Source organism: Epinephelus moara, chromosome 2, assembly GCF_006386435.1.
Source record: "Epinephelus moara isolate mb chromosome 2, YSFRI_EMoa_1.0, whole genome shotgun sequence".
Classification (NCBI taxonomy): Eukaryota; Metazoa; Chordata; class Actinopteri; order Perciformes; family Serranidae; genus Epinephelus; species Epinephelus moara.
The window spans coordinates 11,602,873-11,621,307 of NC_065507.1; the positions used below are offsets into that span (position 1 = coordinate 11,602,873).

The 18,435-nt window shown below is 41.7% G+C and overlaps 1 protein-coding gene across 2 annotated transcripts in view; it reads right to left on the bottom strand.

Moving 5' to 3' along the window:
- The window catches only part of LOC126402461 (mitochondrial intermediate peptidase-like), a 38,946-nt gene that overhangs the window by 7,217 nt on the left and 13,294 nt on the right, over positions 1–18,435 (bottom strand). For both annotated transcript variants that reach the window (XM_050064486.1, XM_050064477.1), the window contains 2 exons: positions 14,738–14,859; positions 11,219–11,292 (listed from right to left, as the gene is read on the bottom strand). In XM_050064486.1, coding sequence (XP_049920443.1) covers positions 11,219–11,292; positions 14,738–14,859 — 196 coding nt within the window. The remainder of the gene's footprint in view (positions 1–11,218; positions 11,293–14,737; positions 14,860–18,435) is intronic.

Here is an 18,435-nt window from a genome sequence, read left to right on the forward strand (position 1 = left end):
AACTGTATCCTCAGATAAATTGCTGATTAACTATGCACATTTTTAGCCTAACTCTGCTTTGCAGTTTGGCGACTGAGCAGACCCACTGGAGCTATTTGGCAGTGGAGTACCTCGCTCAAGAGTGCTTGTTGGGGAAGTAAAGTGCACCATTCATTCTCTCTCCCTGCCCCATCTCTCCAAGCTGGTGTGGGAACGTTCAAATCTCAGATCCTCTTCTTTAGCTCGACTTCCATGGCCTCTTCTGGTCTGAAATAGTTATTCTCTCAATACAGATCAGACGGTCTGTTATTTGAACGTTCCGCTGAGAAATGGAAACTAATTTTAAGGATTATTTTTGGGGTGTTTTGCCTTTAATTGATAGGACAGCTAAGTGTGAAGGGGGCAGAGCAAAAGACCACCAGCCAGAACCGAGCCGGGGCCACTGCGGCAAGGACGAGGCCTTTGGACATGGGGCGCCTGCTCTATCCACTATCTACCGACATCCCCGGAAGCTCATTTCATATCACATAACTCTTGGCTTTTCCATTAATGCCACCTGCTTTAATAACAAAACTAAACATGTAAACCCTGCTAAATAACTAAAGCCATTACCGTTTGCTCTGTCTGATCACAAAAGAAGCTAGGCCTGCCACATTAATTATACTATCGACTTATCAAGGTTAGCAAAAATGATCAAGGTCATTTCCTGTTGCCCTTGTATTTTCATGTGTTTGTTCACATAAGAACATCACCACCATCTTGGCCAACATGATGCCTGAATATATAATAATTATAAGACTTGGGCCCAGTGCCTACATACATTTTCACAGCGCCTAAGTCAAATGAACAGAAAAAAACTATGTTGTGCAACGTTTTGCTGCCTTCTATCTTTTTAAATTTTGATTTCCAATGTCCTAATATTCGTAGCAATTCAAAGTTAACTGCTCTTTGAAAGGAAGTACTTGCTTTATCATGATGGGTGGCAGTTTAAAGATGAACTCACAAAAGCAGTGTTTGTTGTTTTGTTGCAATATACAGGTGAACATTTGCAAATGGATCCCCAGCTAGTCAGCCAAAAGATGGAGAAATGAAGTTCAGTTACCAGTGCTTGCGGAGGCAGTCACGCCTCACAACATCCTTAGTTCCCACCCTTCAGCAGGTGTCTCTTTATAAACACGCAGTATTTCGTCTGCACATCCAGACCTTTGTCTGGGCCATCTTTGTTTACTGGGAACTGATAGTAGAAGGCTGAACACCATAACTCAGTTTCAGTAACATGTTTGTGTGACACTGCCTTGCTCTCTCACACAGAAACGGAGACACGTGCAGATTCTTTGGCTACCTGAGTTAGGTAAGATGAAAAGGTGAAGATTTGCCAATTCTTTTTGCTATTATTTTAACATTAGGCATTAATAATGAGACATAAAAGGCCCTGCTGCAACATGTCCTCATATTTTACTACAACTGCACTCGCATTTTGAAATTAAAATAATATCTTTCAAGTAAACATAGCTTTATCTCTCACAGCAGAACATACACAGCATGCACACAATAATTTATTTACTTGAAGGGTGGTGGGCGATGGGTATCAGTCAAATGAAGACCTATGTGGCTGGCTAACAGCTCTGGACCTTGGTAATGACACCACTGGGGACGAGAATTCAGTGGAGATGGTTCAAAATTGCTGCCCAGCCTGCAGCGACTGCTGGTTGAATTTATCAAACATCTCAGTTACCGCCTAGAAAGAGATTTTCTTAGAGTGGGAGTGAAGTTTCTGATGACCCACATTCTTCCAAGATCAGTTACATAAAACAGTGTTCCCTCTTTTGGGGTGGGGTGGGGGAATTTTTAATATGGGTTTCACTTAAAGAGATAAGATTTTGATCATTAGTCTAACATGCATTTTCAGAGTAAAGAGCAACCTCTGGAGTAGTGCAGCTTTTCTACAAAAACCCATATATTTCTGTCCTGGCTCGCTGAAAGTGAGTGTAGCAAGCACTTTTACACTTTTAGTGCTCTAACAGCAGAATACAAGTAAAAAAAACTGTGTTCCGCCATTAGAGCACAAATCAGCACTGCTGGAAAGTATCTTTAACCAATCAGAGGGCTTTGCTAAAACCGGCTGTTTTCTAAGAGCCATTGATCCCAGTCCCTTGGGCTTGGCCGCGTTCTGTTCTTTCATGATTTAATTGGTTGCTTTTATAGGCCAATTACACCCACTTGCAAGTTAGAGGGAGCAGCAGTACGCCACATTTGTACATTTAAAATGGGAACAAACTGCTGCTTGCAGTAACTTGAGCTTCTGTAGTGTCACATTCTCTGTATGTGCATGAAACAATATTCATGCCGACAAACGCGCAGAGCTCCAAGTCACTTAAGAGTTTATGATCACACATTTCAAAACGCGTTCCTGGCTGCTTCAGAAGCCGTTCAGCTGCTGCTTGTAACCATTCGAAACATGTCAAGGTGTGAAAAGCGGTTGCCTCTGTCAAACCTGGAGGCAAACTTTTGGCTCACTGCCTCTGTAATTACTCCCTTTGAAGTTCAGGAAGCCTTTTCTACAAACAATACTTAAGACAGGCCCAGAAAGCAAGCAAGACAAGGGTGATGACAAACACCGCACAGGGAGGCTCTTTGTTGAGTAAGTGGCTTCACAAAAGAAGAAAAGCCTGCAATGCTATTGAGGATAAACCAGTAAACCAACCTCTTAATGTAAGGAAACGTTCCCCACCTAAACACGCAAAAAATTAATTAAAATACACAATCAGGTTTATGCAACGTAATGTGTTCAAAGTCTGAGAAACGTCTATAATTTGGGTCTAATTTTTCCTTAAGAAATATTTATGCAAACATATGATTTTTAGCAACATAACAGGCATGACGTTGTGATGAGTGATGCTGACGTGATGCTGAGAGATTGGAATTCTTGACATATATTGTTTGGATTTCCACGCTATTTTGACATTCATGGTCCCCAGAGGATGAACCCTAATGATACCCCAACATTTCCTCTAGCGCCACCATGCAGTTCACGTTTGTGACATATTTCAAAAACTTTTAGATGGATTGCCACAAAATTTAATCCAGACAATCATGTCCCCGGCAGGATGAACTGTAATAACTCTGACGATCCTCTGACTTTTCATCTAGCGCCACCATCAGGTCAAAACCTGACTAGATACCTGCCAAATTAAGTGGATATATCGATGTCGGTTATCTGCCAAATGAGTTGTTACTAGGGATGGGAATTGATGGGATTTTATTGATATCAATGCCATTATCGATTCTGCTTATCGATCCGATTCTTTATCGATTCCCTTATCGATGTGAATTAATGATATCGCCTCCTGTTGTTTGTAACCCAAGACATCTGCTTTCATAACGTTTTATAATGAACCTTAAAGCCATGGTCTAGTTTAGAAAGACGATGAGAAAGATTTGAAAAAAAAGCGGGCTAGCAGCTCCAGTGAGACTAACAACAACAGCATCCTGCCACCTGGAGCGGGGATGCGCGAGGCTCCACAGTGGGCTAGCAGCTTCAGGGAGGCTATTAACAGCGTGAAGTGAAGCCACGGCTTTGACCGCTTCTGTCTCTCCGCCATTACGTCTTCTTTATTGTTGAACGTGCTGCTGACTGACGAGCATAGATTCGGTGTAATGAAAAGAATCGATAAGGGAATCGACAAGCATAAAGGCTAATGATGTCGATGAATTGAACCAGTTGTAACCGGTTCTTAACAGGAACCGGTTCTCAATTCCCATCCCTAGTTGTTACATATCAGCATATCGGATATCGGCAAAAACTCCAATATTGTGCATCCCTACCCAATACATAGTATGTCAAATGCAGTGTACAAAAAATACCAGGATAACCTACTGCATCTAGTCGCATTTTGTAGTACGAGCCAGCATGCTTGCCATGAAGATGCGTCACATGGACTGAGCCACAGACAAATGGCCGCTCACTGACAGAAGCCGAAATGACTATAATCTATAAATCAGCCATCCATCCATTTTCATCCACTTAACTGGAGCCGGGTCGCGGGGCAGCAGGCCAAGCAAAGCACCCAAGATGACCATCTCCCCAGCAACACTTTCCATCTCGGCCAGACCAGATGAGATATGTAATCCCTCCAGCATGTTCTGGGTCTGCCCTGGGGCCTCCCTCCAGTGGGACGTGCCCAGAACACCTCTAACAGGAGGCGCACAGGAGGCATCCTGATCAGATGCCTGAACCACCTCAACTGACCCCTTTCGACACAAAGGAGCAGCGGCTTTACTCCGAGTGCCCTCCGGATTCCCAAGCTCCTTACTGTATCTCTAAGGCTGAACCACCCTATGGAAGAAACTCATTTCCATCTACAATCTATGCTGTTGTAACTTTAAATTGCATACATGGTAAAGTAACAACAGCATGGCTCTGTGGGTCTCTGGTGAACTTGGCAAATTACATTTTGTTGTCTCTCCACAGTAATGTTTAGTGATAATGCTGTGTTCCAAATCACACACATTTCCTGTTTACTTTAAAGTTCGCGCCAAGGACTACGTTGGATATATGAGAGCAAGAGGGTCAAAGTTCAAGACGCACTGTTATACCATTAAAGTACCATGCATACTCCATGCAATAGTACATACTAATGTGAGGGCAGCTGCAATACATACTGAAAGCAAAAAGAAAAAGTATGCGATTTGGAGCGCAGCATTAGTCTTTCTGAAACTCAAGATACTTGTCAGGCCCGGAAACACACCTGTAAGTGTTTCTGCAACATCACATTTAAACTTCATCCGTTTGGTTAGACTTTGATCACACAAAAGCTACACCAAATGCTACAACATCTCTGTCTGCAGTATTCCTCAAAACTTTTCAGGACTTTATTATTTCTTTCTTCACAGCACTGTGCTCATCAAAAGGCAGACTGCTATCAGTAAATCAAGGACGCAAGCAGACACCTTCTTCTGCTCGGAAGAATCACAAATCATGTCTGTTTTTAAACGAGGGTTATAAATTATGTATTTCTACAGCTTTACATCTTTGCTGTGTGAAGTTCCTCTTCTGTTCAGACTGAACTATACATCATTGTCACAACTGTGCTGTGGGACTGTACAGACCACCGTGCTCTTGGGGTTTATTAGCGACTATGCGAGCAGTCATAAGAACTATTCAGCCACACTGCCTCCGGACAAAGAACTCGGCTACCGAGCCGGAGTAGATCCATTTTCTGTGCTCGGGAGTCGGGGCTATGGGAACAGTCTGGGCCATGAAAGCCCTCTCTGTGGCAGGAGCCGAGGTTCAGTTCAGTCAGTCGATCACCTTTCACTCTCTCCTTCCTTTTTCTTCCCTCTTGCTCTCGCTTTTTCTCTGACTCGCTCACTCAGTCCTGATGCCGCTGCTCTGGATTTAGTGGTTTACATTTCAACACCGTCTTTCCTGGGAAACATCCAGTAGCGCGGAGGGAGCCGTGCAGATAAAGACTGGCCTCTGATTAGCCTTGCCGGCCTGCTCCGGTTCCTCGTGCGCCCTTGTGCCCTCTCTACCACCTCGCCAAAGGGGAAATGTTACACACCTCCATTTACAAGGGTCTTTGTTTGAAAGGATTATGTGTAATGGGTTGTATCTGGATTCTGTGTCCCCTCTCCAGTCTTATGCTCTCTCTGGCCTAAAAACTGCTTTAAAAATAAAAGGGCCCTTCTTATTTAAAAACCCTTTTCCATTCCTTGATAGGAGTTCAAGATGGTTGCTATGAACCGCTCAACCCCACAGTGAATAGAAGACGAAAGCTAAATGTTTCAGCACATGCGCTGATGTACTTTTATAACTCTGACTAAGGTTTTCATTATATAAAGGTAAATTATGAGGACACGCATGTATGTGACCATCGAAATGGCGAGGCGGCTGGATGAGTGTCTTTTAAAATATGGGCACGTTTTATCTGAGTTTGAGCGTTTCTCCAGACGTGAAATAGATTTTATTATGATAAAAAGAAGAAAGAAATGGGTTTCAGATGATTATCATAAATGCAGGTGTCCAGAGAGGACTGAAGAGCCAAAAATGTGAGACTGGAACTAACATCTAACCATTTCAAAGCTCTTTGAATTTGATCTACATTGTCTGTTATAAAATGATTTGGCTAAGTATTATTCCCCAAGCGGACGTTTTTAGAGTCATGAGGCCTGCACAATGACTTATGGCTGCAAAAGACAGCCAGAGGGATCAATATGACCCTGATAACTGTTCCGCACACAGGGCCTCGGCCTATAATTAGAGCAGCGTTCACTTCAAAGGAAGCCATAAAAGCAAATATTGTCACTCCAACAACAGTTAATTGGACGGAAGATCTAATAACAAGGATCTGATCTGTTGGTGGGTGTAATTTCAGAGGCTGGGCGCAGCCCTGGTTGGAGCTGTCAGACGGACAATCTGATGGAGGAGGGAGGAGGTGACCCTGAGGGAGAGATTTACAGTACACTCCCAAATGTCACCTGATATTACTGCTCCCTCTCTCTGGCTCAATCCTGCTCTCCCATTGTCCTGTCCAGACATGCCACAGCGGCTGCTCAAGGAGAGGAGGAGGAAGTGATGGGAGGATGAAGGGACGAAGGCAACAGGAGGAAGTAGTTTGTTTTGCCCGTCATGCCTGTATAAAGATAAAATATAGCTTCTGCTAAAAAAACATAACCTTTAAATGGTATGAACTTAGAGATTAAACAAGAGACACTGCAGATTACATTTTAACAAGAGTGTACAGACATGCTAGCTGCTATGTGAGGCTGTGCTTAGGTTAAAGCTAAATGCTAACATTAGCATGCTAACCTGCTTATAATGACAATAATATTCTGATGATTAGCAGGTATATTTCCGAACATGTTCAGAATCTTAGTTTAGCATGTTAGCCTGCTACGATTTGCTACTGAAACACAAAGTACAGCTGACATCGGTGGGGATGTCATTAGTTTTGCAGATACAGTGGAAACCATTAATGGCAATCATGTCTGTCCGGGTCAAATTGATCACTTACGGATAATTATTATAACATATTCTCCCCTTTTTCTTTATTTCTCATGCAGATTAACCTCTAATTGATATTTTTATGTTTATTACATGAATATAATTTGCTAAAACAAACAGCTTGGCTATCTAATTACTTTTATTGACTGTTTCAAAATGCAGTAGAGCTGTTTCAAACATTACATGACCAGGAATCATCAATCTACTTCAAGCAGGTGACTTCAACAACTGGTGCTTCCCGTTTACATCCTTTTTCTGTCTCCATCACTAGCAGCCAGCTGCCATGAGCTTTTATGTATTTCATTGAGAGAAAAATGACTCTTTTCCCCGTAATGTTTGCAATGCACACGCAACACCAGCCTTAAAATTGCCAGCTGGAAACATATGGGTTACCACAAAGCAAAGTACCATGGGCGTAAAGTTAAAAAAAAAAAAAGAAAAAGAAAAAGAAGAATCTTTGTTTTAAATTGTTTTTCCATATGTTGTCTAGGGCTGGCCCCTAAGAGTCGACCAAATGTCAGTCGATCAGAGAGGTCAAAAACGTGAAAGGAGGAGGAGGAGCTGCGCCTTTCAAAATAAATCAAACTTATATGACTGGACCATGTGGGAATTTAATTTGAAAGGACAGACACAGGAAGTGGCCACGCTCAGCAGTCAGCAGTAATTTCCAGGGCTGGTACCTGCGGTTATTCCACAGGCTAGTTAATAACATGTCGGGCAGGAAAGCCAAAGTGTGGGATCATTTTGAGAAGGTGAAGGACGAACCCAAGGTGATATGTAAACTCATCTTCATTGGTCGACTACAAACGTGACGTATCATCTGAAACATGGAAGTAGCTACATGCCCATTAGCCCACAGCGTCATTAACAGGCAGCTCGCTCAGTGTGTGACGTGCACTTGTAGATAAAATATAGGCCTATATTAATGAAGGTTCATTAGTACGGTTTTGAACTCAAACCATTAAATAAAATTATTGAACAAATGATGATGGCACTGGTTGAAAAGCCAGAGAATCACCAAATTTGATCCTGCGGGGAATATTTCATTTCATGGCAGTCCATCCAGTATCTGTTGAGATGTTTCAGTGTGGACGGAAGTGATGGACCAACTGACTGACACCACCATCTCTAGACCCACGCTGCTAGCATGGCTGAAAAATGCTGGTTAAACACAAAGTGGAATGCACCAGTCTGTGTTTTCAGCCCTGCAGAGTCAGCAGTTCTTAGGGCTCAAACCTGTAATCATCCATGTCTGTCTTTCCTGCCTTCTGGATTTTTGTCTGTGCTAAAAAAAAAAGCAGCAAAACACTACTGAGTTAAGTTTTTTTTTTTTTTAAGCGGATCAAATAACTGACCTCAGAAAAGTGAGGGACTAGCATGAAAAGTGTACGGTTGCCGGAGGGAGCTGACTCGATAATTCACACCACAGCAGGACTGGCTGTGTCTGGGTTGACAAAGCTCTTGTAAATAAAGATGAGAAACATTGGGAGGTGTGTTAAATCGGTAAATAGGTGCTACTCAGGGAGCTTGAGCGCAGATGGAGCCAAACCACAACAGCAACAGCTGTGAACACCTGAAAGAAAAACTACAACATGACTAACAGACGCACAGCTGCTTCTGTCTGATGACAAACTGGAGCTAAATTTCCCCTCAGGAGAAAACAGACTCTACTGGTGAGGTTAAAGGACTGTAACAGACTGGACAGAGAAACCTTGTCTATCTTACTTAATATATAAACCACTATTTGAACCCAGTATCTCCCAGAACGGATGGTCAATCAGGAGCAAGTACTTGGGGCAGAGGTGTTTTATGGTACTTTTCATGTAATTTAATTATGCAATTTCTTTATTTCTTCTTCCTCTCTAATCTTCTACATCATTTTATTTTAACAATTGGTAACAAAATTTAAAAAGAAATGTATTAAGGGGTCACTGGGCTGCTAGAGCCTATCCCAGCTGACACTGGGCGAGAGGTGGGGTACACCCTGGACAGGTCGCCAGACTATCACAGGGCTGACACATAGAGACAGACAACCATTCACGCTCACATTCACACCTACGGGCAATTTAGAGTCACCAGTTAACCTGCATGTCTTTGGACTGTGGGAGGAAGCTGGAGTACCCGGAGAAAACCCACATTGACACAGGGAGAACATGCAAACTCCGCACAGAAGGGCTCCACCACCCTGGAGTTCGAAACCCCACCCTGAATTCAAACCGGGAACCCTCTTGCTGTGAGGCGACAATACTAACTACTGTACCACCGTGCCGCCTGTCAAAGTAGTAAGGACTAAAAAAATACTTGCTTGTGTCATTAAAAACACTGATTTATCAATTTATCAATGATTCTGAATACACCACTATCAGCTGCACCTTCTCACTCTCTCCTATTGTCAAGGTTTACTAGTCATTCTGCTTTTCTCTGCTGCTACCAAGAAAAGTCGTCATCGTCATGTTACAGCCTTATTTTATTTATCTTTTAATAACAATTTTAAATGCCCTCAATGTCATTTTTTTCCCTGTGGCATCAAAAATGGTATCAAATATTAATCTTAAGTGCTAAATCGTAGGCAACTGGACTTGCTTAAAGGGATAGTGCACCCAAAAATGAAAATTCAGCCATTATCTACTCACCCGTATGCCGATGGAGGCTCAGGTGAAGTTTTAGAGTCCTCACATCACTTGCAGAGATCCAAGGGGAGAGGGGGTAGCAACACAACTCCACCTAATGGAGGCTTACGGCGCCCCAGATTCAAACGTCCAAAAACACATAATTAAAACCACAAAATATCTCCATACTGCTCGTCTGTAGTGATCCAAGTGTCCTGAAGCCCCGACATAAAAAGTTGTTTGGAAAAAAGTCATATGAACTCTGTTTTTAGCCTCATTGTAGCCTGTAGCTCTGACTGCCTCTCTGTGCACCGCGTTCACGTGCACGCTTGTGTGCGAGACCAGTGAAAGCAAATGAACACACATGAACGCGGTGCCCATGTCTCACGGTCTTGCTCAAGCGTGCAAAAGTGAACGCAGTATACAGACAGGCAGTTACAGGCCGCAGGCTACAATGAGGCTAAAAACAGAGTTCAATTGACATTTTTACAAACAACTTTTTATGTCGGGGCTTCAGGACACTTGGATCACTACGGACGAGCAGTATGGAGATATTTTGTGGTTTCAATGATGTGTTCTTGGACGTTTGAATCTGGGGCGCTGTCAGCCTCCATTAGGTGGAGTTGTGTTGCTACCCCCTCTCTCCTTGTATCTCTGCAAGTGTTGTGAGGACTCTAAAACTTCACCTGAGCCTCCCTCGGCATATGGGTGAGTAGAAAATGGGTGAATTTTCATTTTTGGGTGCACTATCCCTTTAAGTTTCTTGCAGACGTTTCACCTCTCATCCAAGAGGCTTCTTCAGTTCTTACAGACTGGTGCGGAGTCGTAGGCTTTAAAACTCTATGTGGGTGTGAACCCTTACAGAGGCCTTATGGCCTCTTGGATAATAGCTGAAACATTTTTAAGAAGTCCAGTTGCCTATGATATAGCACTTAAGATAGCCATGACCTGGATAATTGAGAGTTTTCACCAACACGGTATCAAATATTGCTATTTTTTAAGCTAGAAATGCAAGTATCATGACAACACTATTAGTCACTTCATTATCCAACTTTTTACACGTGGACACTTTCCCACCGACATAATTGTAACTAGTAATCTGTGTTTTTTCTCAAGGATGTTTGTCTGCCTCATATGAGACAGCTGACAAAAAAATCAACAGCAGTTGACCCTCCAGGCTGTCAAAACAAATTCAACAGCATTACTTAACAGTAATTACACTCAACCAATTTACTGGAGCTACAGGAAGTTAATGGACTGACACTTTAATAACTAAACTGAGGGAAACCTGGAGATGAACTCTGGGGAATCCTAAAACTGTTAAACTGTGGTCCAAACAAGCTAAAGCTGCCCGGGGGGGTGGGGGGGGGGGGGGGTGGTAGTGGTGTCCTGTACGAGGTGGGACAACTGTTGCCTGAAGGCTGTGGGGTCAAAAGGTCAGCAGAGAGCCCAAAAATAGAGGAGAACTGACGTCTAGGAGTGCAATTCCTAAGTGTGATGTGACTAGAAATGTTTGAGATGAAGTGGTAAGAAGTGATTTGTTAAATTTTATGGGTAAATATAAAATGGTTCTTTCAGCATTTTTTGGGGATTAAAAAAAAAAAAAAAAAGTCTGACGTGTTACCTTCCACCATGAGCATGGGCTCCTTGGCTCCTCCGTGGGCCAGCATCTCCCGACGGTAACGCTCACCCATGTCCCTGACGAAGACAGCAAAGGAAAGACAGACACAGAAGAGAAGGAGATAAGGTTACAGACACCTGTACTCTCTGCCGCTGCCACTAGCAGCCCACGGGCCAAGTCTCCTAAGCTCCCTGTTCACAACAGACAGGTGACAGGAAACAGAGATCTGACAACTGCAGGTGGAACTAAAACAATCTCAAAGGAAAAGAGAAAACAAGAAGACAGAGGAACAGCAAAGAGAGGCAGGGGGAGAACGCTGCAGGGCTCCACTCGATGGAGGTACTGGAGACGCTTCGTTTTTCAAAATAAAGCCTTTGTGCTTTGTCCAGCGGTGAACACTTGTGATGGGGGGGGGGGGGGGTCTGGATGCTCCTGAGTGTCTGTGAATTACAGCAGACACCTGCCAAGTCGGCGTGAGTTTCATATTAACGTCATGTTCGATGTCAGGCAGCAGAGGCCTAAACAGTATCCAGGGGAAGGTGGCCTGTCAGGAGGCATCTGTCTCTGCGCTCTAAACGCAAAACAGGTTTACGCTGCGCTTTTACAGCGTGTGCGACTCTTACTATGAACACAAGGATACGAGTGGATAAAAAGAGAGCGTAGACTGTGAGTTAATCAAAACATATCTCCGTGGAAGCTCAAGTACAGGAGCTGAACTAATAACTTCTCTGAGCTGTAAAACACACCTCAGTGAACTTCACGACCTCACGGTTCTACTGTTGTCAACTTGATTGTTTTGACTGGAAATGGAGTCAATGAACTGGTCATTTCCATCACTGTCATGCAAATCAAATCAATTCAAATGTTGCAAATGATTAAAATCAATTCCATAACAATCAATCAAAAAATCATCATCAATGCCATCATGTAAGAAGTAGCAGTGCCAAGATTTTTCTGACACCAAACATGCCTGCAAACATTATACAAAGGCACTACAGGTACATGTTGATAAGATTAGACTGCTTTGAAGTTGCAGATTAGGTTCCTCACTTGCACTACGTAGTACGTGGTGTTTTGGAGGACTTGTCTTTCACTTACTGTTAGGAACTGGGACAAAAACTTACCTGTTTGGGTTTTTGATTTGTACTGATCAATTAGGCTGGAAAATGTATTATAAAAAATCAAAGTCTTGACTATTACACATTGTAATGGGCCAACCTCCTAGACATTTAATGTTTTCTTTAACAGCAGAGGTAAAATCTGACGGAGTTGACAAAAAAGTTACATATATTTATTAATTTCACAGCAGTTGTAGCAAGTAGCCATTTTATTTTTCAAAGTTGCTTAGAGTTCTCTTAATGCCAATCAAAATACTCATTTGTAATCCATAATTCTTATCTTGTTATGATTTAGCAGGGCTACGTAGTTGACGTGTCATGGTTGACACACACCTGACAGCAATATTATATAATGAATTTATCGAAAAGTAGAAAGTTTAACAGTACTTCAGCAGCATTCCTGCCTTTTTAGAGACAAGGAAGTAAGACAGGAGTCAGTGTGATATAGCTAATCCCTTTGATGCCTGATTAAATTGTATTTTTGTAGAAATCTGACGGAGTTAACAAAAATCTGGAGCACATCTTTGAAGGGCAAACTTTTTCACAAAAAATTATACCTTAAAACAAAAATGATTATAGCAGTACATTGTTTTTTTTTTAAAGATATTTTTATGGGCATTTTTTTGCCTTTAATTGATAGGATAGCGAAGTGTGAAAGGGAGAGAGAGAGAGAGGGAGAGACATGCAACAAAAGGGCCACAGGCTAGAGTCGAACCCGGGCCGCTGCGGCAACAGCTTTGTACATGGGGCGCCTGCTCTACCACTAAGCCACTGACGCCCCATAGCAGTACATTTTTACAGAAATGTTTTCAGTACGAACTGTTAGTTTTAGATTTTGAAGGCTTTTAATACATTTTTTAATTGTTTAAAGTTGAATTCTTGCCTGGGACGTGGGTGTTTTCTGGCACAGCACAAGTTTTGAAGTTAAAAAAAATGAAAGCAGATCAAAATATTGTATAAGATCATATTTCTTCATACAGACAAATCCTTTAAAAAGAACATTTCACCCCAGAAACAAAATTAGTGTGTTGCTAAGTTATAACTTTTAAGTTTTTTTTTTTTTTTTTTAGGACATGATTTGTCAAAAAGACTCCCGCACACTGTCTAACTTGCAAAAATAATGATTTTTAATGCTTCTGCCACATTTCGGTGACTAGACCTTCATCAAGCCAACCTGAGACAGCTGCCTGATGAAGGTCTAGTAGCAGAAACGTCTTTTTTTTTTACAAGTTTTATTCTTCTTGTTCCTTTGCACCTGTTTGAAAACAGATGTGTGAAGTATTCCTTTGTTTCGAGGACATGATTTCTCCCAGTTCTCAAGAGTGGGTGCTTTACTTGAAGGATAACTGAAGAGTATTCCTCATTAGCCCTTCACCACTGAGTGTCACTCACACAGTCTATGGTGTCACTGCACATGAAGACATATTAGTAGGTGTGGAGGGCACTCTGTATTAGAGGGGAGGGCACCATGAAAGATAAACTGGGGCACACTTGTAATTCTCCACCATGAGCAGGAAACGGCTCTACAACCACTGCTCGTGTTTTTCCCACTGAAAATCTTCACTATTTCAGCCTGTGTAAATTAAAACGTGCAAGGACATTAATTTCCCTTATTTATTTTACCTTCACTATTCTGTATCTTAATGCAAACTGTGCAAAAGGTTTGAGTATTTGACAAAGTTGTAACATGAAGCCTACATTCATTTGCTGTGCTTCCATTTAGTAGAGTTTGGTGAGTCAAAATCACTTTTAGAGGATCTTATCGATAAACTTTGATTTTGCTCGTTTGGGACGACCCTTTCACAGTAAAGGTCTTTAAAAAAACGAGACACACTTTAATCACATTTATCCGAGGCTGCCACAGATTCATAGCACTTTCTTTTTTAGCCTGGCACTGAGTTTTCCCATTAGAGAGAAGAATCTACCATTGTGTTACAGTTACATGTTATATTTTTGTGCTATGAAAAGGAGGCTCAGTTTTCAGTCATTCTCTAAAAAGTGAAACTAAGTTGATGCAGCCAAAACTCAATTAAGTTCAACTCACCAACTGTTTCCTCCCATTAAAACATGTACCCAATTTTTTTTTATTTTTTTTATTAAAGATATTTTTTTGGGCTTTTTAGCCTTTAATGTATAGGAAAGATAAGTGTGAAGGGGGGAGAGAGAGAGGGAGTAACATGCAGCAAGGGGCCACAGGCTGGAGTGGAACTCGGGCCGCTGCGGCAACAGCCTTGTACATGGGGCGCCTGCTCTACCACTAAGCCACCAGCGCCCCGAAACATGTACCCGATTTAAGCTTGTTGTATGTAAGAAGTTGAGGACTTGAGTATTTTCCCTCTTGTTTCTGTCGGCTCAATTTGATAGTTTGTTATTGATTTTTTTTAACCTTGAGTAGCTGTCTCACCTGTTTAAAGGATCCTGAACGAAGCACTGTTTCCACACCATGGAGGCCACAGCCCGGGACATAAGGTAGGAATAGTATTTGGCCCCGTAGCCAATCAGGTGGCCGAATCTCAGCTGCCATGCCTATGGAGGATAAAAATGTAAAAAAGAGAACATTACCACCTTCACCTGAGTGAGAAGACGCAAATAATCTGGCCGTCAACAGGTTCCTCTTCATCACTCAAACAGGAAGTGACATAACAAACTCACTGAGACGAGGAGTGAGAGCAGAAATCACATAAATGACACTATACACATGTTCTTTGACAAAATGAAAAACTGTTACAGGTTTGTTGGCTACAGTGTGAGTGTGTGTGTGGCGTGTAAGCAGTGTGACAGAGGGAAGATATCATAGCCTTAAATGTTTCTGCTCGTAAAAACTTGTTAAGAGAAGCTGTTCCATGACCGTGGCTAACTATTCCCGTAAAAAGCACAAAGTGAGGCTGGAGATGTTAACTACAACTGAAACTTCAACTTGGCATAAAAATATCTCCATAAATTTGCAAATTTGTAAGTGTCAGCCTTCTATTCTGTCACTGCAACTACACTGAAGTGGATAATAATGAAAAAATAAATCACAAAACTATTAAATGTCTGCTGACAAAAATGTCAAACACATTTTTTTCTTTTGAGCTGCCTCAGTTTTCTTTATGATGTTAATATATTGGTGGGAATAAATACACCTTTTCCTCCGACAAACCTCTGTAACAAAACATTAAATCACAACCTGCCAGCTCCTCCTTTAAAGGACAAAACATGGAAATTCCTAAATGGTAGAAAGCCCCCTTCTGCTCTCCTCTGTTCTCCGTGCAGTTGCCTGCGGGGGCCCCTCTCCATATCTATAAAGACGAGCTCTTTTATGATCTCTGCAGACGGGGACTCTGGGGGAATTCAGCTGGCAAACACTCAAACATTCAGCCATTTAGAAAAGACAGCAGCTGCCATACTTAACAAAACCATAACAGACTGCAGACGCCTCCCTCCAACTCCACATGAAAAAAAAAATCAACATCTTAATGATTTATGCTCCAACTGCAAGTGAAATAATTGTCTGACTTAAAAGGATGTAGACAACTTATGTACATAAATTATCTTCATGCCTCAGTGAAAAACCTGATCTATTTTAATGTCTTTGGTAATTAAAGTGACTTTAATCTCTGCTCCAAACGAAACCTTTTTATGAGGAGAATGCCTGATACAGCAGAAAAGTTTTTTGGCCACTTGGGGGCAGCAGAAACAAACTGTAAACAAGACTGACATATTATCACCTATCTTGTTAGCAAACAATTGCTTTTTACACATCCAGTACATATGAAGTAACATCAGCACTTATTTGGAGTTGTGTTTTTCCTCTATCCACTCTGCTTCACATATCACTTATCATATTTTAATTCCTGAGAGAAATATCCCACTCTTTAGTAGCTAATTGCTCCACTATGTTCACCAGCTGGTTGATAAATGTCTGCAGTGTGGTGCTGAGCAGGTGGCGTACAGTGGGTTAACAGAGCTTTTCCCTGAAAATGACGCCCATGAGAGCAATGAAAGTGAACTGACACAGTGAAGTTATGGGCCATGAAACCAAAACAATGAATTAAAATACGCTAAAATGCTCCACAGAGCTGATATTTTTCTGCGGGTTCATCACTACGAGCAACTCATTTCTAATTATACAGTCATGTGACGCCTTGTTTATATAGAAATAATGACTACAGCAGCTTTAACGTGGTAAATCTCATTGAGATTGAGGTCTTATTTTCAAGGGAGACCTGGGTACATACTTTATAAGGCACTGTATACTTTAGAAAATAATATTAATTTAATTATAAAATGTATCAAAAGTGTCTTTCATTAGATTTGGATTAATGTGATTATGTACAGGGTGGTATTATGAAGTCATAATCATCATCACGAGGTCAGCTGTAGAAGGTATAGCACGGAGAAATGGATCCTTAAAGGTACTCGGCTTTAATTCTGATAAAAATTTATTATTTGTTATATTCATAAAGCTGTTTAAAGCCCTTGTAATGAAAGAATGGTTAAATTAAAATATTGCTAAGTGGACAACTAATTAAAAAACAGCATCACAAAAAGATACCTGCTAAAATATATAAATAAAATATTATTACTTTGAAGATAAATACCTTCAAAATTATGTGACTGGATGACAAGGTGTACTAAACTTTGACGCAGCTGTGTGAGAGCTTAAACTGGGGGCTGCTCATCTTTGATCCAACAGCGTAAGAAATGCTTAAGCTCCAAAGTGTCGAGTTGACGAGACTCCTCTGTGCTGCGGTGACTTTAATAAGAGTAAAAAGCTCTCCTGAGAGGAGTTCTGGCTCAGAAAACCACAGGCAAGCAGAAGTTGACAGAGTTTGCTTTGTCAGCTGGACGCAGCAGTGATACAGTGCCTCGGTCACGTCCTGCAGGTTAGAAGTCTGCTTTAGCTGTTCGGAGTTAATTCACACGCTGACAGAAAAATGTTCTGATGCATAAAAAATGGTTTTTAATTTGAACTTAACTTTTGATTTTTGAGTTTTAAACCTATGGGACAGCCAGCTCTTTGACTTCATTGTATTTCCTCTGTGGTTTACAGTCGCTGACACTGGAAACAAACAGGCAGCTTTTAACTTTGGTGTTCAGTTTGAGTCTTTGACAAGACGCTTTAAACACTCGTCAAAACGCGGCACGAAAATGATTTTCTGACTTCCAAGCTCCTCTTTGTCTCCAATCCCTTTGCCTCACATCAAGTGATTAACGTCGACTTTTGTGAGAGTGCAAGTGGGTGACATGTCAGCAAGATATCCTTTTGATCCATACATACAAAAGGAGACAAAGTCAGCACAGGCTTTTTACTCTGTTCCTCTTGTATGTGAGATAAAAGACTTTTTGTTCTTTCTAAACTCAACTTGTATTTTTTTGTTCGTGGTGCTAAGGTGCATTTCCACATTTTTATAAGAGAGTGTGGATTACATGCGCTTGAAAACACTGCTCATTAAAAAAAGAGGAGCGCCCGCTTTGGTCCTGAAGCATTCAAGCCAAGAATCGCAGATTGAGGAAATGTCAACACAGCCAGCAGAACATCTTGCTTTCTGCCATTTATTTCCAAATATTATCTTCGGCTCAAGGGTGAGCATGTGGTCTGTGTTACTCACAGCTGATCCTCTCTCTCTGCACACAGCGGGAAATGATAGCCCCGCTCTATAAACTATACACATGTCAGCGTCACCCTAATGTTTATAATCTGTGGCCCTCCATAACCTATTAGCCACTCAAATGTTCGCTTTGCTGTGGAAACTTTTCCTGAGCTGTGTTTCCATGAGGACGGGTGAATAGTGAGACACAGAGGGCAAATTCGAAAAAAAAAACAAGTTTAAGTAGAGTCCGTCGCCGGTCACTGAGGGATCTAAACAAATCTGTTTTCACTTGCTCTGATCCAACTCAAGAAACTGCAATCATCTTCAGTTTCTGTGGAGTTCAAATAAGGAAAACAATCCTGCTGTGGTTAGCTGTGCACACGGACGTAAAGTGTCTGTTAGAGCTTTCAGTGGGGTTTGAGAAGTTGAAGAGGAACGACTGCGACAGTGGGAAACTATATAACATAAACCACAATCTCTGGAGAGGCAGCTACAAAGCAGGGCACAAGCAGAAGAGTGGGAGGAC